An 18,927-nucleotide genomic window follows, 5' to 3' on the forward strand; every position below is an offset into this window, starting at 1 on the left:
ATCTTGCAGATTGCACCTTCTGTGGAAAGTGGTACCACACGGTGTGTGTGGACTTCCCCTGTGCAGAAGGCGACTACAAATGTTGTGGGTGCTAAATAAACAGAAACAAATGATCCCTGTTGTCTTTGCTTACTGATTGTTTTCAGTGTTGACAATCCACATTGCTGGCATTGCATCTTTCAACATGTTTGTGGGTAGATTTGGATGTACCAGGGGTAAGTGCAGCCACTCAGCCTCTACTCAATGTGATTGTGGCAGGATGAATGTTATCCCTCGGTCCAACCCACTTTCAGCCTGGCCCATTAGGGGGCGCTGGTATAAATAGTGGCCATTTGAGTGTCTCTGCATTGCTTGCCTGTGATCTCCTTTTTGGTCACCTGACTTCCTCGGTGTGGTAGAGATCGTTTGTGGGTTACTCCTCTAAAGTCTCCATCGCGGCTGGTCGTAGCTATAGAAGCCTCCTCTGAGCTATTCTGCTTATATTCTATGACCCGGCTTACTTGGAAGTGTGGACCTTAGTTTTGCGCCAAGCTACGCGAACTGAAGTGCTGCTGTTTTGCCTTGCTGTGCTTTTACCGTCTGTTCCCGTTGTGAGAATTCTTTCCCTGCTGCTGTCGGCTTTTACAGTGGACGTCGGCGTGGACAACGGCCATATGCATGCCGGTTATCGGAGTCAGCTGGCGTGCATATTGATCGACTGTTAACTTTTCGTCGTGTGGACGGCAAGTTGGAGCAGTACGGCGATTCCGTTTGCTCCAGATTTTAGAGTTTTATCCAGATTGTATGTTGTTTTATTGCTTTTGATTTGTAGTTTGGATTTTTGTTACACCACTGGTGGGAGGCCCTTTTTCTAGCTGTAGATCACCAGTGTGGTCCTGCAGTTGGGTTATCCCCCGGTGCTACACATTAGTTTGTTGTAATATATTAAAATTTTCTTTGTTTCTTTTATTCAGATGCGGAGTGCCGACGTGGAGGAGACTAGGGTGCCTTGGTGGTGGGATCCCTTGAGTGTACACACCCGCCTTGTTTAGTTTATTAGTGTGATAGTGTGTTGCACCTGTGTGTTGGTGTGTTTTCTTTCTTTAGTTTGTGTGTGGCATCCCTGCCCCTCCACTGGTAAGCCTCAGCTCTGAATACCCTTTTAAGCATATTTGTACTTGAATATTTATGATTGTGCTTTTATATGGTGTTTTAAATAATTATTAATAAATTGTTTGTTTATTATTGAACCTCGTCTCTGGATTGAGTATAGCGAACCCAAGTGCCTTTTTGGTGATTTAGTGTTGTTTCCAGTATTCTCTGGGTGAAATTCCCAGGGTGGCGTTGTCGTTCTTTAAAACTGAAGAGTATTTACCTTATATCCCAACCTCGTCTCGCCACAAACTTGGCGTTGTTGTCGACAGGATATACTCTTTAAAACAGAGACGTGTGTTCTTCTTTTTTTGTTTGGTGTAACGTAAATTGTTTTTTTATATTATTTTGTACAGAATAAAGGCAAAGCAGCAGCTACTTTGGTGTGGGATTTCACAGCTGTGTTACAGAGATGGAGGAAGAGTTACAGGAACTCAGGGACTTGATCGCGCAGCTGAAAGCAGACAATGAGAGGCTGCGTCAGGAGAGGGCTGTTGGGTCAGGTACTAGTGCTACACCTTCTACTTCAACTGCATCATCTGTTAACCCCCCAACGGTTGGTGTCTCTGTAGCAGAGAGACTAGTTTTTGTGCCCCGTGACAGAAAGTGCCCTATGTTTAGAGGAAAATCAGGTATAGGGTTGAATGAATGGTTGGAGGAAATAGAAGGTTGTGCTAGAGCACGTCATTTGTCTTTGGCTGATAAAGCATTTTTCCTGTTTGACCACCTAGAAGGAGAAGCACGTGAGGAGATTAAATATCGCTCTAGTGCAGAGAGGACTGATCCTGCTAAGATAATTACTATATTGCAAGAACTTTATGGCTGTTCAGAATCCTATGTAGCATTGCAGGAAGCTTTCTTCTCTAGAAAACAGCAGGAAAGTGAGACACTGCAAGAGTTTTCCCTCGCTCTCTTGGGTCTTATGGAAAAAGTTAAATCGAGTGCCCCCAATGGCATGCCCAATGCTGACGTTTTATTAAGAGATCAATTTGTTGAACAGGTCTTAGATAGTACCTTGCGGCGGGAGTTAAAGCAGCTAGTAAGGAGGCAGCCAACACTGACATTGCTGGAGATTAGAGGGGAAGCTATTAGGTGGGAACGTGAAGGGTTGCCTAGTGGCGTTAGGCATAGAAGCAGTTCTGTCCCTTCTGTTTATGGCATTCAGTATGGGGTCCATAGCGGTCCCTCAGGAATAGCTCAGTCTACCCATTTGTCTGAGATGAGCGAGATGAAGGAATTGTTAAAGCGCCAGCAGGAGCAACTTAATCAGCTCACTCAGAGCATTGCTCGATTGCAGGGCCCCCATCGAATGCCTCGCTCAGGACGGGGCGACTCCATTATATGCCGTCGTTGTCAGCAACCTGGACATTTTGCTCGGGAGTGTGATGGGGAACGCGTTCCTCGTTCCCGGCCTCCTTCGCAGGCCCCTCTGCATAATCGCAGGCACTCTCCTTTAAATACGGCTTCGGAAAACTAGCACCCTCCGTATTGCCGAGCCACAGTTCGGGTGGGGTGTCTATTGGCTCAAGGGTTGTTTCTAATGGTCCAGAGGCAGTCTCGAAATTAATTTCATCCTGTCCTCATATAGATGTGGACATGGGCGGTATAAAAGTACCTTGTTTGGTTGATACAGGGTCCATGGTCTCTACCATTACTGAAAGTTTTTTCCGCCAGCATTTTGAGTCCTGGGGTCAAGAGCGTCTCCAAGCTTGTCATTGGTTGCAGCTTAAAGCGGCTAATGGGTTGTCCATTCCTTACCTTGGCTATATCGAGCTAAGTGTAGAGCTCTGTGACAAGTTTCTTCCACAGTGTGGCGTGTTGGTCGTTAAAGATCCTCCAGGTGCAGGACCTTCCACGGTTCCGGGTGTATTGGGGATGAATGTCATTCGGAAGTGTTACCACGAGCTTTTTGGGCAACACGGTGAAGCATTGTTTAGTTTGGGCTTTGTCACAGAGGCCCCTAAACCCCTTGTGCAGGCGCTGCAAAAGTGCCATGACGTTAGTATAAGAGCCCCACTGGATTTGTCTGGCCATGTGAGAGTGAGGGGTAAGCGAGCATGTTGCATTCCGGGTGGTGTAATGAAAGTAGTGGCCGCCACCTGTTCTGAGCAATATTCAGGTGCCACTGTGTTATTTGAACCTACTGATGTTAACTTGCCTGCTGGACTTTTAGCGTCCCCTGCATTGGTTCGAGTGGTTCGAGGTACTGCATACATACCAGTTGTTAATGTAGGGACTACGGCGGTCTTGCTTTACCCTAGGACCATTATAGGGACCCTGGAAGATGTTCATGTGGTCAGTTTGCCCGCTGGTGTGACAGAAGTACTCCCTAACGTAGCCACAATGGCATCTCACACCGCCACTCCTACTGTGCAGGATCAGATGGAAGGGATTGATTTGTCTAAACTGTCAGCAGAGGAACAGGGACAGGTGAGGTCTCTCCTTAAGAAATACAGCTCGGTCTTTTCTGCTCATGACACTGATTTGGGTTGCACTAACTTGATCTCCCATGACATTCCAGTCTTAGACGATATCCCCGTGCGGCAGCGTTATAGGCGCATCCCCCCTTCAGAGTACGAGGTTGTGAAAGAGCATATTAACCAGTTGTTAGGGGCCGAGGTGATTAGAGAGAGTAGCAGCCCCTATGCTTCTCCCATTGTGCTCGTTAAGAAGAAGGATGGCAGCCCGCGCATGTGTGTTGATTATCGGCAACTGAACAACAAGACAAGGAAAGATGCATTCCCCCTGCCGCGCATTGAAGAATCCTTAGATGCGCTGACTGGTGCCCGTTGGTTTTCCACCATGGATTTAGCAAGTGGCTATAATCAGGTCCCAGTTACGGAAGAGGATAGGCCCAAGACTGCCTTCTGTACTCCTTTCGGCCTATTTGAATGGAACCGAATGCCATTTGGGCTCTGTAATGCCCCTAGCACCTTCCAGAGACTAATGCAACGCCTTTTCGGTGATCAACAGTGCCAGTCTCTGCTTCTCTATCTTGATGACATTGTAATCTTTTCATCAACAGTATCGCAACATCTTGAGCGGCTGGATGTGGTGCTAGGTCGGCTTCAGCAGGAAGGTTTAAAAGCCAAGCTTGCCAAATGTGCCTTTTTCCAGCGGGAGGTTCGCTACCTAGGCCATGTCATCTCCGATCAAGGTGTCTCTACGGACCCTAGCAAGGTGGAAGTGGTGGCTAACTGGCAGCCTCCTAAGACTGTTTCGGAACTACGCTCCTTCCTTGGGTTTGCCAGCTATTATCGCCGTTTTGTAGAGGGTTTTGCCAAGTTGGCGGCACCTCTGCATAGACTGGTGGCAGAGTGGGGAGGCAGAAAATCAAAGAAGAGGTCAGAGCATGGTGTCGTGGAGAACTGGACTGCAGAGTGTGCTCAAAGTTTTGAGGCATTAAAGACTAAACTGACAACAGCACCAGTGCTCGCTTATGCAGATTTCTCTTTGCCTTTTATTTTAGAAGTGGATGCCAGCCATGCCGGCCTAGGGGCAGTGCTTTCCCAGGAGCAGGGAGGTAAGGTGAGGCCAATAGCCTATGCCAGTCGGGGTTTGAGGCCCACTGAGCGCAATATGCTAAATTATAGCTCAATGAAGCTGGAGTTTTTGGCACTTAAGTGGGCCATGACTGAGAAATTTAGAGAGTACTTGTTGGGCCATAAGTGTATTGTTTACACCGACAACAATCCTCTTAGTCACTTGTCTTCTGCTAAACTTGGGGCTACTGAACAGCGCTGGGCAGCTCAGCTCGCTTCGTTCGACTTCGACTTAAAGTACAGGTCAGGAAGGAGTAATAAGAACGCAGACGCTTTATCTCGCCAGCATCCACCTGATCCTCAGGAGATTAAAGCCATGGTTCCTGGTACAGCCTTGCCTGGACCTCTTCAACAAGCCTTGCGGCTGGGACCCGCTGAGGTATCACAAGCTGCCATTACAGTTTTGCCCCATCTCACTACTCCTGATCTTCATACCCTCCAACAGGTCGACCCAGTGATAAAAGAGATCTTGGTGTTCTGGAGACGGAAGCAGCGACCCAGCTTTGAGGAGCGGCAGCAGCTTGCTCCACTTGCTCTGGTGCTGCTACGACAATGGGATCGTCTGATTGAAAGGGAAGGAGTTCTGTATCGTCAGGTTCATCGCCCTGACGGTGCCGAGGTGGTACTTCAGCTTTTGCTGCCTAGTGCACTAATTGAGCAGGTGTTGACTCATGTTCATCAGGAGCACGGCCATCAAGGTGTGGAAAGGACCCTAGCGCTTCTCCGCTCACGGTGCTACTGGCCAGGTATGTCTGCTGAGGTAGCTCGTTGGTGTCAGAGATGCGAACGTTGCCAAGTTGCAAAAGACACCCAACCAGCAGCTCAAAGTTTCATGGGACATTTGTTGGCTTCTCGACCAAATGAAATCTTGGCCATTGATTACACCTTGCTCGAACCTTCCCGGAATGGGCTGGAGAACGTTTTGGTGATGACTGATGTTTTCAGCAAGTATACATTGGCTGTCCCCACTCGTGACCAATGTGCTGCTACAGTGGCCCAGGTTCTCGTGACTGAGTGGTTTTCAAAGTTTGGTGTACCAGCGCGTATCCATTCCGATCAGGGTCGTAACTTTGAAAGCTCCCTGATCCAGCAGCTCTGCAGGTTTTATGGTATCGAGAAGTCCCACACTACTCCTTATCATCCGGCTGGAAATGGTCAGTGTGAACGTTTTAATAGGACTTTGCACAATTTGTTGCGGACCCTGCCAGTATCCAGAAAAAGAGACTGGAATGTATGTTTGCCCCAGTTACTCTACTGTTATAATACCACTCCCCATCAGGCTACTGGGGAAACCCCATTCTTATTGATGTTTGGGCAAGAACCCAGGTTGCCAGTGGACTTTCTGTTGGGCAGAGTACCGGACCCCATCAGTGGAGATGTGCACGAGTGGATTCAGGAGCATCAAGCCCGGCTACAGGTTGTACATGAAGGAGCCAAGGAACGATTGCAATTGGCTGCCGACCGCAGAAAGAGGCACCATGATAAAAAGGTGAAAGAGGCACCATTGAACGACGGCCAGTTGGTGTTCCTGCGCGATCTGAGTGGAAGAGGGAGATGTAAAATCCAAGATCGATGGAAACCCGTGGTATATAGAATCCTGAAGGCACCTAAAGGAGGTGGGGCAGTATATACCATTGCACCTGCAGATGATCCCAGCAGTGTGAAGCATGTTCATCGTACCTTGTTGAAGGCTGTGATAACGGCAGCCACACCATCAGAAGGGCCTGCTCCAAGCAGTAGCCCACGTGGCCCAGAAATATCCTCCCCAGAACCAGGACATGACTCATCAAGTGACAGTGACCTGTTATTCCTGAGCGTAGGAGCTCCTCAAGTAAATGTTTCACCATCTTACAGCCCAGTGGCAGTGATTCCAAGTAGCCCTGAGTTGTTGCTCCGGCCAGAAGACCGAACTTCCGATGTCCCAGCCACTTGTACGGTTACTCCGAGTGTAGCACCAGTTCCATCTAGCTCTCTTCCTGCTCCCTCTATGAGTTCTGATACAAGAAATGTGGTGGTGCGAAAAACAACCCGGTCCACAGCTGGCCAGCATTCAAACATCCATCATCTCCCAAGACCAACAGGGGAGGTGGCACAAGGGGCTGCTAACTCTATTTCTGAGCCTAGGGTACATGCTGTCTCTGCATTTTTTTAGGCCTTGGGACTAATCTGGGTGTCTTTGTAATTCATCGTCGGGGCGACGATGCAAGAAGGAGGGGTAGAATGTGGCAGGATGAATGTTATCCCTCGGTCCAACCCACTTTCAGCCTGGCCCATTAGGGGGCGCTGGTATAAATAGTGGCCATTTGAGTGTCTCTGCATTGCTTGCCTGTGATCTCCTTTTTGGTCACCTGACTTCCTCGGTGTGGTAGAGATCGTTTGTGGGTTACTCCTCTAAAGTCTCCATCGCGGCTGGTCGTAGCTATAGAAGCCTCCTCTGAGCTATTCTGCTTATATTCTATGACCCGGCTTACTTGGAAGTGTGGACCTTAGTTTTGCGCCAAGCTACGCGAACTGAAGTGCTGCTGTTTTGCCTTGCTGTGCTTTTACCGTCTGTTCCCGTTGTGAGAATTCTTTCCCTGCTGCTGTCGGCTTTTACAGTGGACGTCGGCGTGGACAACGGCCATATGCATGCCGGTTATCGGAGTCAGCTGGCGTGCATATTGATCGACTGTTAACTTTTCGTCGTGTGGACGGCAAGTTGGAGCAGTACGGCGATTCCGTTTGCTCCAGATTTTAGAGTTTTATCCAGATTGTATGTTGTTTTATTGCTTTTGATTTGTAGTTTGGATTTTTGTTACACCACTGGTGGGAGGCCCTTTTTCTAGCTGTAGATCACCAGTGTGGTCCTGCAGTTGGGTTATCCCCCGGTGCTACACATTAGTTTGTTGTAATATATTAAAATTTTCTTTGTTTCTTTTATTCAGATGCGGAGTGCCGACGTGGAGGAGACTAGGGTGCCTTGGTGGTGGGATCCCTTGAGTGTACACACCCGCCTTGTTTAGTTTATTAGTGTGATAGTGTGTTGCACCTGTGTGTTGGTGTGTTTTCTTTCTTTAGTTTGTGTGTGGCATCCCTGCCCCTCCACTGGTAAGCCTCAGCTCTGAATACCCTTTTAAGCATATTTGTACTTGAATATTTATGATTGTGCTTTTATATGGTGTTTTAAATAATTATTAATAAATTGTTTGTTTATTATTGAACCTCGTCTCTGGATTGAGTATAGCGAACCCAAGTGCCTTTTTGGTGATTTAGTGTTGTTTCCAGTATTCTCTGGGTGAAATTCCCAGGGTGGCGTTGTCGTTCTTTAAAACTGAAGAGTATTTACCTTATATCCCAACCTCGTCTCGCCACATGATCATAGCAGCAGGTGCAGATGTGTCACAAGTTAATCTAGTAGTGGCCTATGGTCATGTGTTAGTGGTGGGAACAGTCATATCCACTCACTCTCACTGGCTGTTTATTACTAATCACTGTGTAACTGCTGTGAATTCACAGTAACTGCCGTCTCCTTACAAATCTTCATTAGATTAACCACACTTATACAGACTGTATATAACTCCAGCCATGTTGATGAATTGCCTATATTGGCTGGAAATATTCATTTTCAGGGAAAAGACACAGACAGACGATGCTTACAGGATGTGATGTGACAACACTAATGAAATATTGATGTGTCATATTTGTCCAAGGTGTATTTCATTGTTATGGAAAAAGAGAATATTAAAATCATGATGACCAATTGGAGTGGTGATTTCTATGACTTTGTGTATATAATTTGGAATTTTGTACAAATGTAGGCCAATAAGGAATATATGATATCATTTCATTCTTTCCAAAGGTTTATTTGCATGACGCACAAACAGACACAATTGAAAGGTACAAATGTGCATGACACGAATTCAAACGTGGTGCAGATGTGTGTCACAGGTTGATCTGGCTGTAGGCTGTGGCACTTGGCCAGAGGTGGCGCTGGTTGACTCGACTCCATGTTAGTGCACAAAGTAAACTGCACGCTGTAGTTGTGAAGCAAAAACGCTGAATTCGGAGAAATAAACCGTGCGAGGGGAACGATAACGACGACAAGAGTCTCCCGATCGTTTACTCTTGCTGTCCCGTGAACAACAACGGCGTGGTGTTAATTGTTTGCTGTTTTCGCGATCGCGTGGCGCACGAGGATATCACCAGGTAAACTCGCCACATTTTTAAACATTTTGTTGTTCAACAGCATCAAGACTGACGGAGTGTGTTTGAGACAACCTCACAAGTGTCACAGATGACACATTTGGCTTTTTTTTGCTGGTTTGTCGGTAGGAGCTACTGAAACGCAAGACTGCCACACATCTGTTCGACCAACGCCAGTTGATCTAAACGCCAGTAGATCTGGAACACCGGCAGCCGTATGCCGGCCTGGTTCTGGACGGGGTAAAGACGGTGGAGAGCCGCTGGAGGCCGCTGCTCGCTCCACTGGAGAACCAGACGCTGGCGGTCCACGTGGCTCAGCGTGACTGGGAGGGGTTGGAGTGGTGGGCGGTGCTAAGCGGCCTGCTGGGGATGGACAGATTGAGGCACTTCTGGAGTCCGGGGAGCGGTTCGGCCGCGGCGTGGTGGCAGGTTAGAATCACTATTTACTCTGCCACATTTACACATCCCTGAACGAACCCTGTGGTCTCTTTTAGGATTGGTGGATGTGGGCCAGACCTGGCTTTGCCCCGCCTCCCTCCAGGGGAAGGACCTACAGTGCCTGGAGCAGTCGGCCGTGCTGATTGGTCTGCAGGAGAAGCACCTGACTAACCTGTCCAACCCTCGCTGGCTGAAGGCCCCACTGAGAGCTCTGGGAGGTCGCGACCTCTGGACCATAGAGATCCCAGCAAAACTGTTCCCGTGACAACACATACGTAACCTACCCGGGCACTGAGGCCGATGCTGGAGCTACTTCTCTGTCATAGTACTTTGGTTTTTACAGCTGATCATTGATCTGTGATCAGAGCGGTGGCGCTGACCTCAGATCAGGTCACTGTGATGTCATCAGCACACCTGATTTTTGGGGTCGAGCGAGGTCTTCCATCTCTGAGGGTGGGGTGGGGGTCAGACCAATGATCTGAGCTCCTGGGGCCGTCATCCCGGAGCACCAGAGGCTTCACAGCAGCTCGATAAAAGTCCAACCTGTCCAGTTCTTTGTTTCTTTGAAATGATGGAACCCGTCTAATCCCAGATTTTTCGCAGCAAAATAAGTGAATGCATTTCACTCCTTAGACTTGTCCTACTGACTGTATGTTTAATTTTGTTGATGTGTGGGGGTTAAAACGGCAACTGTTGCCGGTGGGTTAATAAGGGCACCTTCCAAACGTCCAGTGTTTGTGTAAATAACCTACCTGTGGTGCTGTTATCAGGCGGCTGTATGTTACACTGAAATTAAAAGGTAATATTTTGCTATGCTTGCTGTTCTGCTCATTGTTCTCTCGCTGTTTTAGAAAACAGTCTGTGCAGAATTGTTGTAATTCAGTCACACTGGAGGGTTTTAGAGCATGAAGCTGTCAGGACTTTGACTAAACCAGAGGATGGTAAACTGCAGAATTCATGGTTCCATCAACAAAACAAATGGATAAGCACACAAACCGACCTCTAATCCAGGTAACTGCACGTAACTCAGGCTTTTCTGAAGGTGCTTCCTATCAAAAGTTACCATGGTAACTTATCAGCAGGTATGAAACCAGCACCCGTTAACCAATCAGATCTATAAAAACCCACAGTGATCAATACACATACAGTATAATTTAAACATGTATCAGGCTGAGTCAACACGCCATCTGCAGATTTTCATACAACCTGTGGCGCTTTTCTCTATGAAACAAGCGGCGGTGGATGGAGCAGCTACATCCACGTGAGCTCATCCCGAATGATGATGTCACCATAAGCAAATCCAGATAAAGAGTTCCTGGGCTGAGGGACGTCCCTCCATCACCGCGTTTCTATTCTTGGCTGTGACGCCACTTCCTGTGTCAATAAAGGTTTAAAAATGACAACAGGCGACTCAGTGGGGGTGGGGGGAGTCGTCTCAGGCTTCGCTGCTCATCACAGGTCTGGACAAAGTAGTCGTTCAAACATCCATCAACCTTTGTCTCAGTGTAATCAGATTACTTACTGAACTTCAGTGTCACAGCAGCTGTAATGGAAAAAAATGCCTTTATTGATTTTAGTTTCCATGGAAACTAAGAAAATCAGAGTCAGCCTCCAAAGCTCTCAAATTTTCTGCTGCTATGAATCACACTCACCCCTAACCTGCACAGGTGAGAGTTTTCTACCTGAGAGCTCAAACTGACACACTGAGGCGCTGCCCCCTCGCCAGAGATGACGACCTATCACCTGTAACTCCCCTCTGATCCCCATCTCTCACGTCCTGTGGAGAATCGCACCTTTCTGGCTTTATTATTTTACTTCCTGTTTGCTCAAAGCATAAAAAACAGGAAGTTGATGTTTGGGACTGTTAGCTGGACAATAGTCATGTGATGAAGCAAAAACGCCATCTGCTGGTGAAACAAACTTTATTCACCCAAAACCCAAAAAACAAAACATCAACACAAAGATCCCTCCACAAATAGGGACTGGTCACACCCACCACCTCATATTGGCTGTCACAACATGAATTTTAACCAACAGCAACATCCATTAACATCCAGCCAATATTTACCTTTAAATCCTAACTTTAATTTTGAAAGTCTTGCTGCAGGAAAAGTGTTCATAATAATGTTACCACTAATTCAAAACAAAAGGGGTTTTAGCCTTGAGCTAATATGCACGTTACATAGTGGGTGGGATGTAGAGTGTGTCTGTGTGGTGAGGGGGCGGGGCAGCAATGTATCCAACAACATGAGAACGTGGCCTCCAGTCGATATTGGCCTGTATGGGTGGTAGGAAGAGTGGTGAGGGTGGTGGGCGGGATGTGGAAGAGGAGGTGCAGGGGCTGTAGTCAGGTAGGTGCTTGGGGGTGGAGCTTCATATGGCAGGTGGAGCAGTGGGAGAGGAGGGAGGGGCGACTGATCTGGGTAGAGGAGAGCAGAGGAGGGGGCGGAGCCTGGAGGAGTAGGACTGATGGAGGAGGAGCTTTCCATGGAGACACCTGAGGAGACAAACCACATGCCTTTATTTTCAAAGTAAATTCATTTATAATGCAGAAAATTTGGGTTTTAATGTGGAGGCACACTAATCATGTGACCTGACCAATGACTAACAGCGCCTGCAATTGGCCCATTGTGCTTCTGCCTTCATCTGACTCCAGAATTACTGCACCGCACTTCCTGTCTGTTGCCACGCCTGTTTGCTATGTTCATCCGGTCAAATTTCACCTTAATAACAATACAGTAGTCATTGGGTACAGGAATGTGACAGCTGGATGGTGTAGGGTTTGCCCCACCCTTCCGTCCTCATTGCGCCACTCTCACCATTATGCAGCTGTAAAGCTTCACCAACAGACCTGCTGACCTCCGGCACTTCTACACTGTTTTATTGACAAACACTTCCTGTTTTGGCAGCGTGTGCACTCCAAAGGTAAAGGTAAAGTACTGACCGCCGTTGCGTCCCTCTGTCTGTCCATCTGCAGACCTGGAGGATTCTGGGTAGGAGCTGGCGGGCTGATGGGAGATCCGCCCAGTCTCAGAGAACGGCTGGGAGGCAGCTGGGGACGGAAGATGGGACAGATCAAGTCACAGTAAAGGGGGTGGAGCTTAAATTAAAACACCTGAGGGACCATCCATGCTGTAATGACATCACTGCACACATCTTCCTGTTAGTCATGTGTTCCCCACAGTTGCCTCCTACCTGATCGCACTGTTTTATTGTGAAAGGCTTCGCTACGGAAGTGAAGGCTCAGCTAAAAGATGAAACTTGCATCTTTTGTATACAGGTGGAGGAAGTGCAGCACCACCTGCTGGAACCGATCACTCTTACCGTGCAGAGGGGGCTCCTGGCCCAGGTAGGGCGTGTAGGGCTGGTAGGGGTAGGCAGTCTCAGGTGAGGAGGCGGGATACAGCTGCTGCTGTTGCTTCCAGCAGCTCTGATGGTACCACTGAGGAGACAGATGGTCACATGACGGTCACATGACAAATTCACAGCATCATGTCATCACCTGAACCTGAAACACCTGCAGAATCATCTATAAACATTCAAAGAACCTGAAGGAAACGTGTGTCTCTTTGAAACGGCAGCCACAGGTTAAAGGAGAGGAACACCAGTCACATGACCTCCACAGGACCCAGGTGATCAGAGTGCCCTTGGAAGATGTTTACCACACCTGCAAGTGACTCAGGTGCACTCAGACTTCTGCTGCTAAAACAGATCTGCCAGTGGAGGAGCTGAGCTAGTTTCAGTCATTATGTCCCGTTTATAGGTCGGAAACCTGCAGTCAGCTGAGACTGAAGGATCACCTGGATGATAACGAAAGGTTTCTCCCACTGAAAACGTCCAGAACAGAATCAACATTCTGTGATGCTCCGTGAGTTCATTCAGGCGTCTCACCTTCACCTGTCAGCGCCGCTTCAAAGACTGCTGTTTACTGTTCAGGTGTCTCTTACCTGGATGCCCAAATTGAAGTAATACTGGAGGACTCTGCAGTCTACACATACTGCTCAACACACTGATCAGATAGTAGTGTGGGGTTAAAACGCCAACTCCTGTCTGTTCTAGGTAAGTCAGGCATAGCCAGTCAGAATTAAAGGGGCGTGGTCTGATATAACTATGGCACGGTATTCACAGGCACATGCAATACTAGTCAAGTAGTCTATCCTAGAAAAAGTGTGATGGACATAAGAGAAAAAGGAATACTCCTTTCAGTCAGATGCAGATATCCCTGTTCCCGTATGAAGAAAGGAATGAATGCGTTTATGTTTTTGAACAGAAACAGGAAATACACACTCAGACTTTGTCCCGACTGCCGTTAGACCAAAACCAAGAGAAGAAGAGAGCTCGGCGCGTCACAGGAACAGGAAGTGCTCAAAGTCCAAGCACCATTACCTTCAGAGGTTGCGACCTCTGGAGGATGACGTTGGACAGGCGCTTTAGGCCTGCTGTACAGGTTTTTGATTGGACGAACAATGTTTAGAGCTGTTCTCTGTCCAGCTTATCGCCGCCCACCGAGACGAGGCGGAGCAGAGATGGCAGCTGCAGTCTGTGGCGCGGTCGCAACAATATTCTCCTGAAGTCTGAAGCAGGAAGTTGAACTTCCCCGGGTCTGAAACGAGACGCTCAGACTGTGAGGCAGCAGCGCCAACCACTGAGCTACCCTGGCACCGCTGTCACACACGCGATGATGTCACCTTCAAGCTACGCTGCGGGACGTACCTGCTGGCTGTAGCTGAAGTTCACGTCTGATCTCGTGGGAGAGTCAGCCACGCCTCCTTCCTGCTCATCCTTTCAAAATAAAATAGAAACAGACTGATTACAGCTTCATGGGGTCACTGATCACATGACCTCTTCACACGTGCAAATTTCAAACCAATTTTCATGTGCAACATTATGCTGACCTGCATCACACTAACAGGAGACAGAGGCAGAGGTCAGCTCTTACCTGATTGGTGGAGGTCTCAGTGGCGCTGTAAACTCCGGAGGTCTGGAAACTCTGATCTGAAATAATGTGAGACAGAGTCACCAACATGGCTGCTGCAGGGAGGCGTGTCACAGCGGGATCACGTTACTCACCCTGTGAACTGTAGATGAAGTCAGCATATACACGTCCACATATGGGACACTTGTGTCCATTTCTGACATAGTGATGCCTTTGAGACTTTGAGGCGACAGCAACCTGTTGCCGTTCCTCTGTCCTCTGCGGCAACTCACTGCTCACGAACGCCCCCTGTACACAAAAAGAAGACGCATACAACTACTAAAAAAGTTTTATTTTTTGTCTTACTCTTACTTAATATTTACAAATGCCAATGAAAATAAATTATCTGCAGTACTGTTAGTAATTCTGACTACTTTTGATTTGACCTTTATATTTCTTTGAATATATATACTGTCTTTGAATTCATCTTGTGTACGAAACCCACTACTACTCCTCCTCATGACCTCACTAAAAATGGACTGGAGCTAACTCACCTCTTCCTTAAACTCATCTTTTCTCAGTTGTCTTTAAATTTATCTGGTGGAGGTTTCCCATCATCACTCATTTCTAATCTTCTTCTAAATCTTCTCTTTAATTAATTATTGCCACATTTAATTAATTATCTAATGGTGTATTTAATTAATTCATTATGGCAGTCCTGGTGTTCCATACATATGAGCTGACCATGTGACGTAGAAGAATACAAAGACATATTTTGTTGAATGTATAGATTGTGGGATCTTCAAAAACAAATACAATGCAAAAGCCCTCAAATAAGGCATTTCTTGGGCTTACTGGGAGCAATGGAATAAATTGCACCTTATTTTCAGAGTCCTTTCCCCCTTCACTCATCTTCTCCAGAGGCTCTGCCTGTATCTTTTCTTCCTTCCTTTGCCTTTTGCCGCTCATCTTCTCCAGAGGCTCTGCCTGTATCTTTTCTTCCTTCCTTTGCCTTTTGCCGCTCATCTTCTCCAGAGGCTCCTGCTGTACTTTTTCTTTTCTCTTCCCTTCTTTGTCTTCACTCTTCATCTTCTCCAGAGACTCTTCTTGTATCTCTTTCTCCTCCAGTTGTTCTTTATTTTAAGAAAATAATCATTTACTTACTGATTAACTTAACATTGTTCATGTTGTGCAATATAATGTTAATATTTACCTGAGGTTATTATTGCTGCAGATGACATTCCACTTTGGTCTTTCTTGTTGTTATCTAAGACCATATGAGAAATAAATAAATACCACTCCACCTTAAAGTTCTTTGAATTTGTGTATTTTTACTACAGCTGCTGGTTTCCAGTTACCAGATCTTGGTATCGTGTCTTCAAAGAGAGTTGACTGATGAAAAGTGAGCCTCTTCAAGCATCTGGTTTGGTGAATCACCCTTTTTTCTGAACTCTTATTCACAGTCATTGCTTTGTCTTGGCTTACATAGGCCTGCTGCATCTGAAAAATGATGATCGACAAAGAAAAACAAGGTTACTTTAGCTCATCTAGATGTAATGTTCAGATTTGTTATGTAACAACTGGAATTTGGTGTTGTAATCGTAATGAGCTCATCGCCGTTTCCCTGTCCTGTACATATAACACACAGAAATGCAAGAAGAAGAAAAAAATTATAAACCAGTTTCATGTTGGTATTTATGGTTTTAGAAACAAATCAAACGGGAAGGAATGAACTTTAGCCCACTATTTGTGAGTAAAAGCATTTTGTAATAGTGCACCACTATAAGTGCCTGTGCTGATTTGTTAGCAAATAGTTTTTGGACCGTCCAAGTCCTCAGAACTCACTGCTGGTATTATACATACACCAGCACGATCATTAGATTTACTGCAGCTTTCTACTCCTCCTCATGACCTCACTAAAAATGGACTGCAGCTAACTCACCTCTTCCTCAAACACATCTTTTCTGAATTGTCTTTGAATTTATCTGGTGGAGGTTTCCCATCATGTTCCATCCTCTTCGAATAAGCTGAGTTCTTCTTCTTCTTCTGGCTCCTCCCTTTAGAGGTCACTACAGTGGATCATCTGCCTCCATCTTATTCTATCCATAGCCGCCTCCTCGTTCATACCAACCCTATCTATATCCTCCATCACTACATCCACAAACTTCTTCTAAGGGCTTGCTCTTTCCCTCCTGCCTGGCAGCTCCATATGGAACAATATATTCACTATGCCTCTTCTACATATGTCCAAATCATGTCAGCTTTGCCTCTCTAACTTTGTCTCCAAACCACCCAACATGAGCTGTCTCTCTGATGCACTCATTTCTAATCTTCTCCATTCTGGTCACTCCCAAACAAAATCTTAGCATCTTGAGCCCTGCCATCCCCTGCCTGGCCTTGCACTGCTTGTTGCTTTGGATGCTTGACTCCAGGTATTTAAACTCATGTACCTTCAATACCTTTACTCCTTGCATATTTCATATGAGCTGACCATCTGACGTAGAAGAATACAAAGACATATTTTGTTGAATGCATTGAAACAGAGGACAAATTTTACCTTTTCCATGGCCACTTTGTGAATCATTTGTCCCAAATGTTCTGCTTCATCCTTTGAATCATCTTTAGATTCATCTTGTGTGGGTCTGCTATCATGTGTCCCATCCTCTTCAGATGCTGCCACCATCTGTTTTAAGAGAAGACAACAATATGTTTGGCTAATTTTTGATGGATTGATTGTGGAAGCAGTGAAACTGAGGATGAATTTCACCTCTCTTTGTGGCATAGGACACCCAGTTTTGTTTTTCATGGCTACCTTAGGAATCCTTTTACGTTCTTGTTCTTCCTCCTCTTCTGAATAGCCTTCAGATTCATCCTGTGTGGGTTTCCAGTCATCTGTCCCATCATCTTCAGATGAGCTCACAGACTGTTATTAGAGCAGAAAAATATATATTTTGCTCATTTTCCATGGATGTTTGAAAACAACATATTTACAGAAACTTAGCTGGATTTTTCTTGCCCACCTTAGGAACCCATTCTCTTGCTTCACTCTCCTCCACACCTGTCCTATCGCTTTTAGAAAAGATCACCATCTGTTTTTAGAAAAGTAACAAAACAAAACATAGAAAATAAAATAATTTCCAACAGTGCATTTTGAGATCTAAGCATCCCAGAAACTGCACAGACATATGTCAGACATAACTTAAAACCACCAGTATAGGTTCATCAAGGCCCTGAGGGGAAAAACTACGTTTCCCACAAAATATTATGTTACTTCCGGTTTTGGCAGGTAATGGCAGACATGCATCCTTTTTTTTTTTTTTTTAATTTTGTTTTTAAAATTTTGGTCGCCAACGGAGAGTGTTTGGTAGCGCTGTCCTCAGAAAACACCGTTTGTACTGTTTCGAATCATAACTCTGGTTTTACGTGGCCTATTAACACAATTAAGAGAATATCATTTGAAGTCCGCACTTTCAACACAAGTTGAAATGGAGACTGGGGCTGTGTCCCAATTCAGAGACCGCACGCTTGAAGTACGCATTCTGAGTGCGATTACGTCACCGCCACGTGACGACTGTCCCAACTCGAAGCGTACTTCAAATGCGCCGTCGATTTCCCCAAATATCAAGCGTGGTCCGGTGCACGCTTCGTGGTCCCATATATCCCACAATTCATAGCGCGGCGGTGGGTGTGGATAATTTTGCTGCAAAATCCACATAAAATGTAATAAATAAATCATATAATACAAAAATCAACTATTCACATTTCAACTTTTAACTATTTAAATTTTCATCTTTTTCCTTTTACAAATTTAAAGTGAAAACAACACAAAACACTGCAAACCACAACACAATTAAATATAAATTATAATATGAAAACAAAAAGAACATGTATATTCTCTGTCATATGGGCCCGCATGAATAAACTTTCTGAATCCTTTATCATCTGCAACCGAAAATAGTTGTGGATGATTACTATACCTTTCTATCCCTGGCTCTCTTTCTCTCTCTCTCCCTCTGGCTGTTCCTGTGCTACTGAGAGTAACTACCGCCCCTCCCCCCCTCTGCCCACGTGCAGAGTGAAGCGGAAAAACGTGCGAGAGAGAGAGCGAGAGAGAGAGAGAGAAAAAAACCACGTGACGGCTCGCGATAAGGAGCCGGCTCCCGTCGTTCACGTCAAAGAGACGGCTCTAAGAGCCATTTCGTTCGCGAACGACCCATCACTAACACACACACAACAGCAGCCCCTCTCGCTCGGTTTTTGCATTTGCGCTCGCTAACAACGTGTTGCTGGCGCTCTCAACATTTCTGCCCGTGCGCGCTTAACTCTTTCTCTACACCGTTATATTTGTGCCACAAAAACAGCCAGACAGGACAGGGTTAAAAAAAAAACCCAACCAAAAACAAGCAAACGAAAAAAACCCGACAAGGTACCTGTTTGTACTCATGTAACTTTTGAAAGTTAGCTTCATACCTGAGAGCTGGTACCTTCAAACTCTTTCTTCTTTCTTTCTTTCTGACAGTCGTATTGGCGGTTGGCAAACAATTGAAAGGTGCATTTACCTTCATCCATGGTGCTTCGAAACTCTCACTAGAACAATCTGCTGCTGTACTCATGATCACATGACATAGATGATTCTGATTGGCTGCTCAAATGCTCATTAGGGGCGGAACATTTTTATAACATTAGTTACCATAGGGCATTGGAGCGTGATGTCACGGG

The 18,927-nt window shown here is 46.1% G+C and overlaps 1 protein-coding gene and 1 pseudogene across 1 annotated transcript; one reads left to right on the forward strand and one right to left on the reverse strand.

The window, feature by feature from the left end:
- The first annotated feature begins 9,041 nt into the window (after positions 1-9,041).
- Positions 9,042-10,089, forward strand: LOC146648978 (EOLA-like protein; annotated as a pseudogene).
- Positions 10,090-11,204: 1,115 nt separating this feature from the next.
- Positions 11,205-18,845, reverse strand: LOC146648979 (uncharacterized). The gene is made up of 13 exons (XM_085387539.1): positions 18,679-18,845; positions 17,229-17,297; positions 17,021-17,131; positions 16,766-16,891; positions 15,567-15,708; positions 15,422-15,475; positions 14,953-15,341; positions 14,364-14,517; positions 14,233-14,288; positions 14,007-14,075; positions 12,618-12,735; positions 12,238-12,345; positions 11,205-11,790 (listed from the first exon to the last, which is right to left on the reverse strand). Exons 1-13 carry the CDS (start codon positions 18,775-18,777, stop codon positions 11,432-11,434), a joined length of 1,854 nt encoding a protein of 617 aa, XP_085243665.1. The 5' UTR covers positions 18,778-18,845; the 3' UTR covers positions 11,205-11,431.
- Positions 18,846-18,927: the final 82 nt, after the last annotated feature.

The sequence above is a fragment of the Rhamphochromis longiceps genome, linkage group LG17 (genome assembly GCF_057381845.1).
Source record: "Rhamphochromis longiceps isolate RC_006_pf linkage group LG17, R_longiceps_female_GT1.1, whole genome shotgun sequence".
In the NCBI taxonomy this organism is placed as follows: Eukaryota; Metazoa; Chordata; class Actinopteri; order Cichliformes; family Cichlidae; genus Rhamphochromis; species Rhamphochromis longiceps.

Bases quoted from the DNA above. Each gene is read 5' to 3' on its own strand.
- LOC146648979 (XM_085387539.1), bottom strand. From the start codon at position 18,777: ATGGATGAAGGTAAATGCACCTTTCAATTGTTTGCCAACCGCCAATAC. The intron at 16,892-17,020 runs GTAGCCATGAAA...CTCTTAAAACAG, and splicing joins AACGTAAAAGGATTCCTAAG to ATGGTGGCAGCATCTGAAGA. The intron at 14,518-14,952 runs GTCAGCTCATAT...TTTTGTGTACAG, and splicing joins GTATTCTTCTACGTCACATG to GGGGCGTTCGTGAGCAGTGA.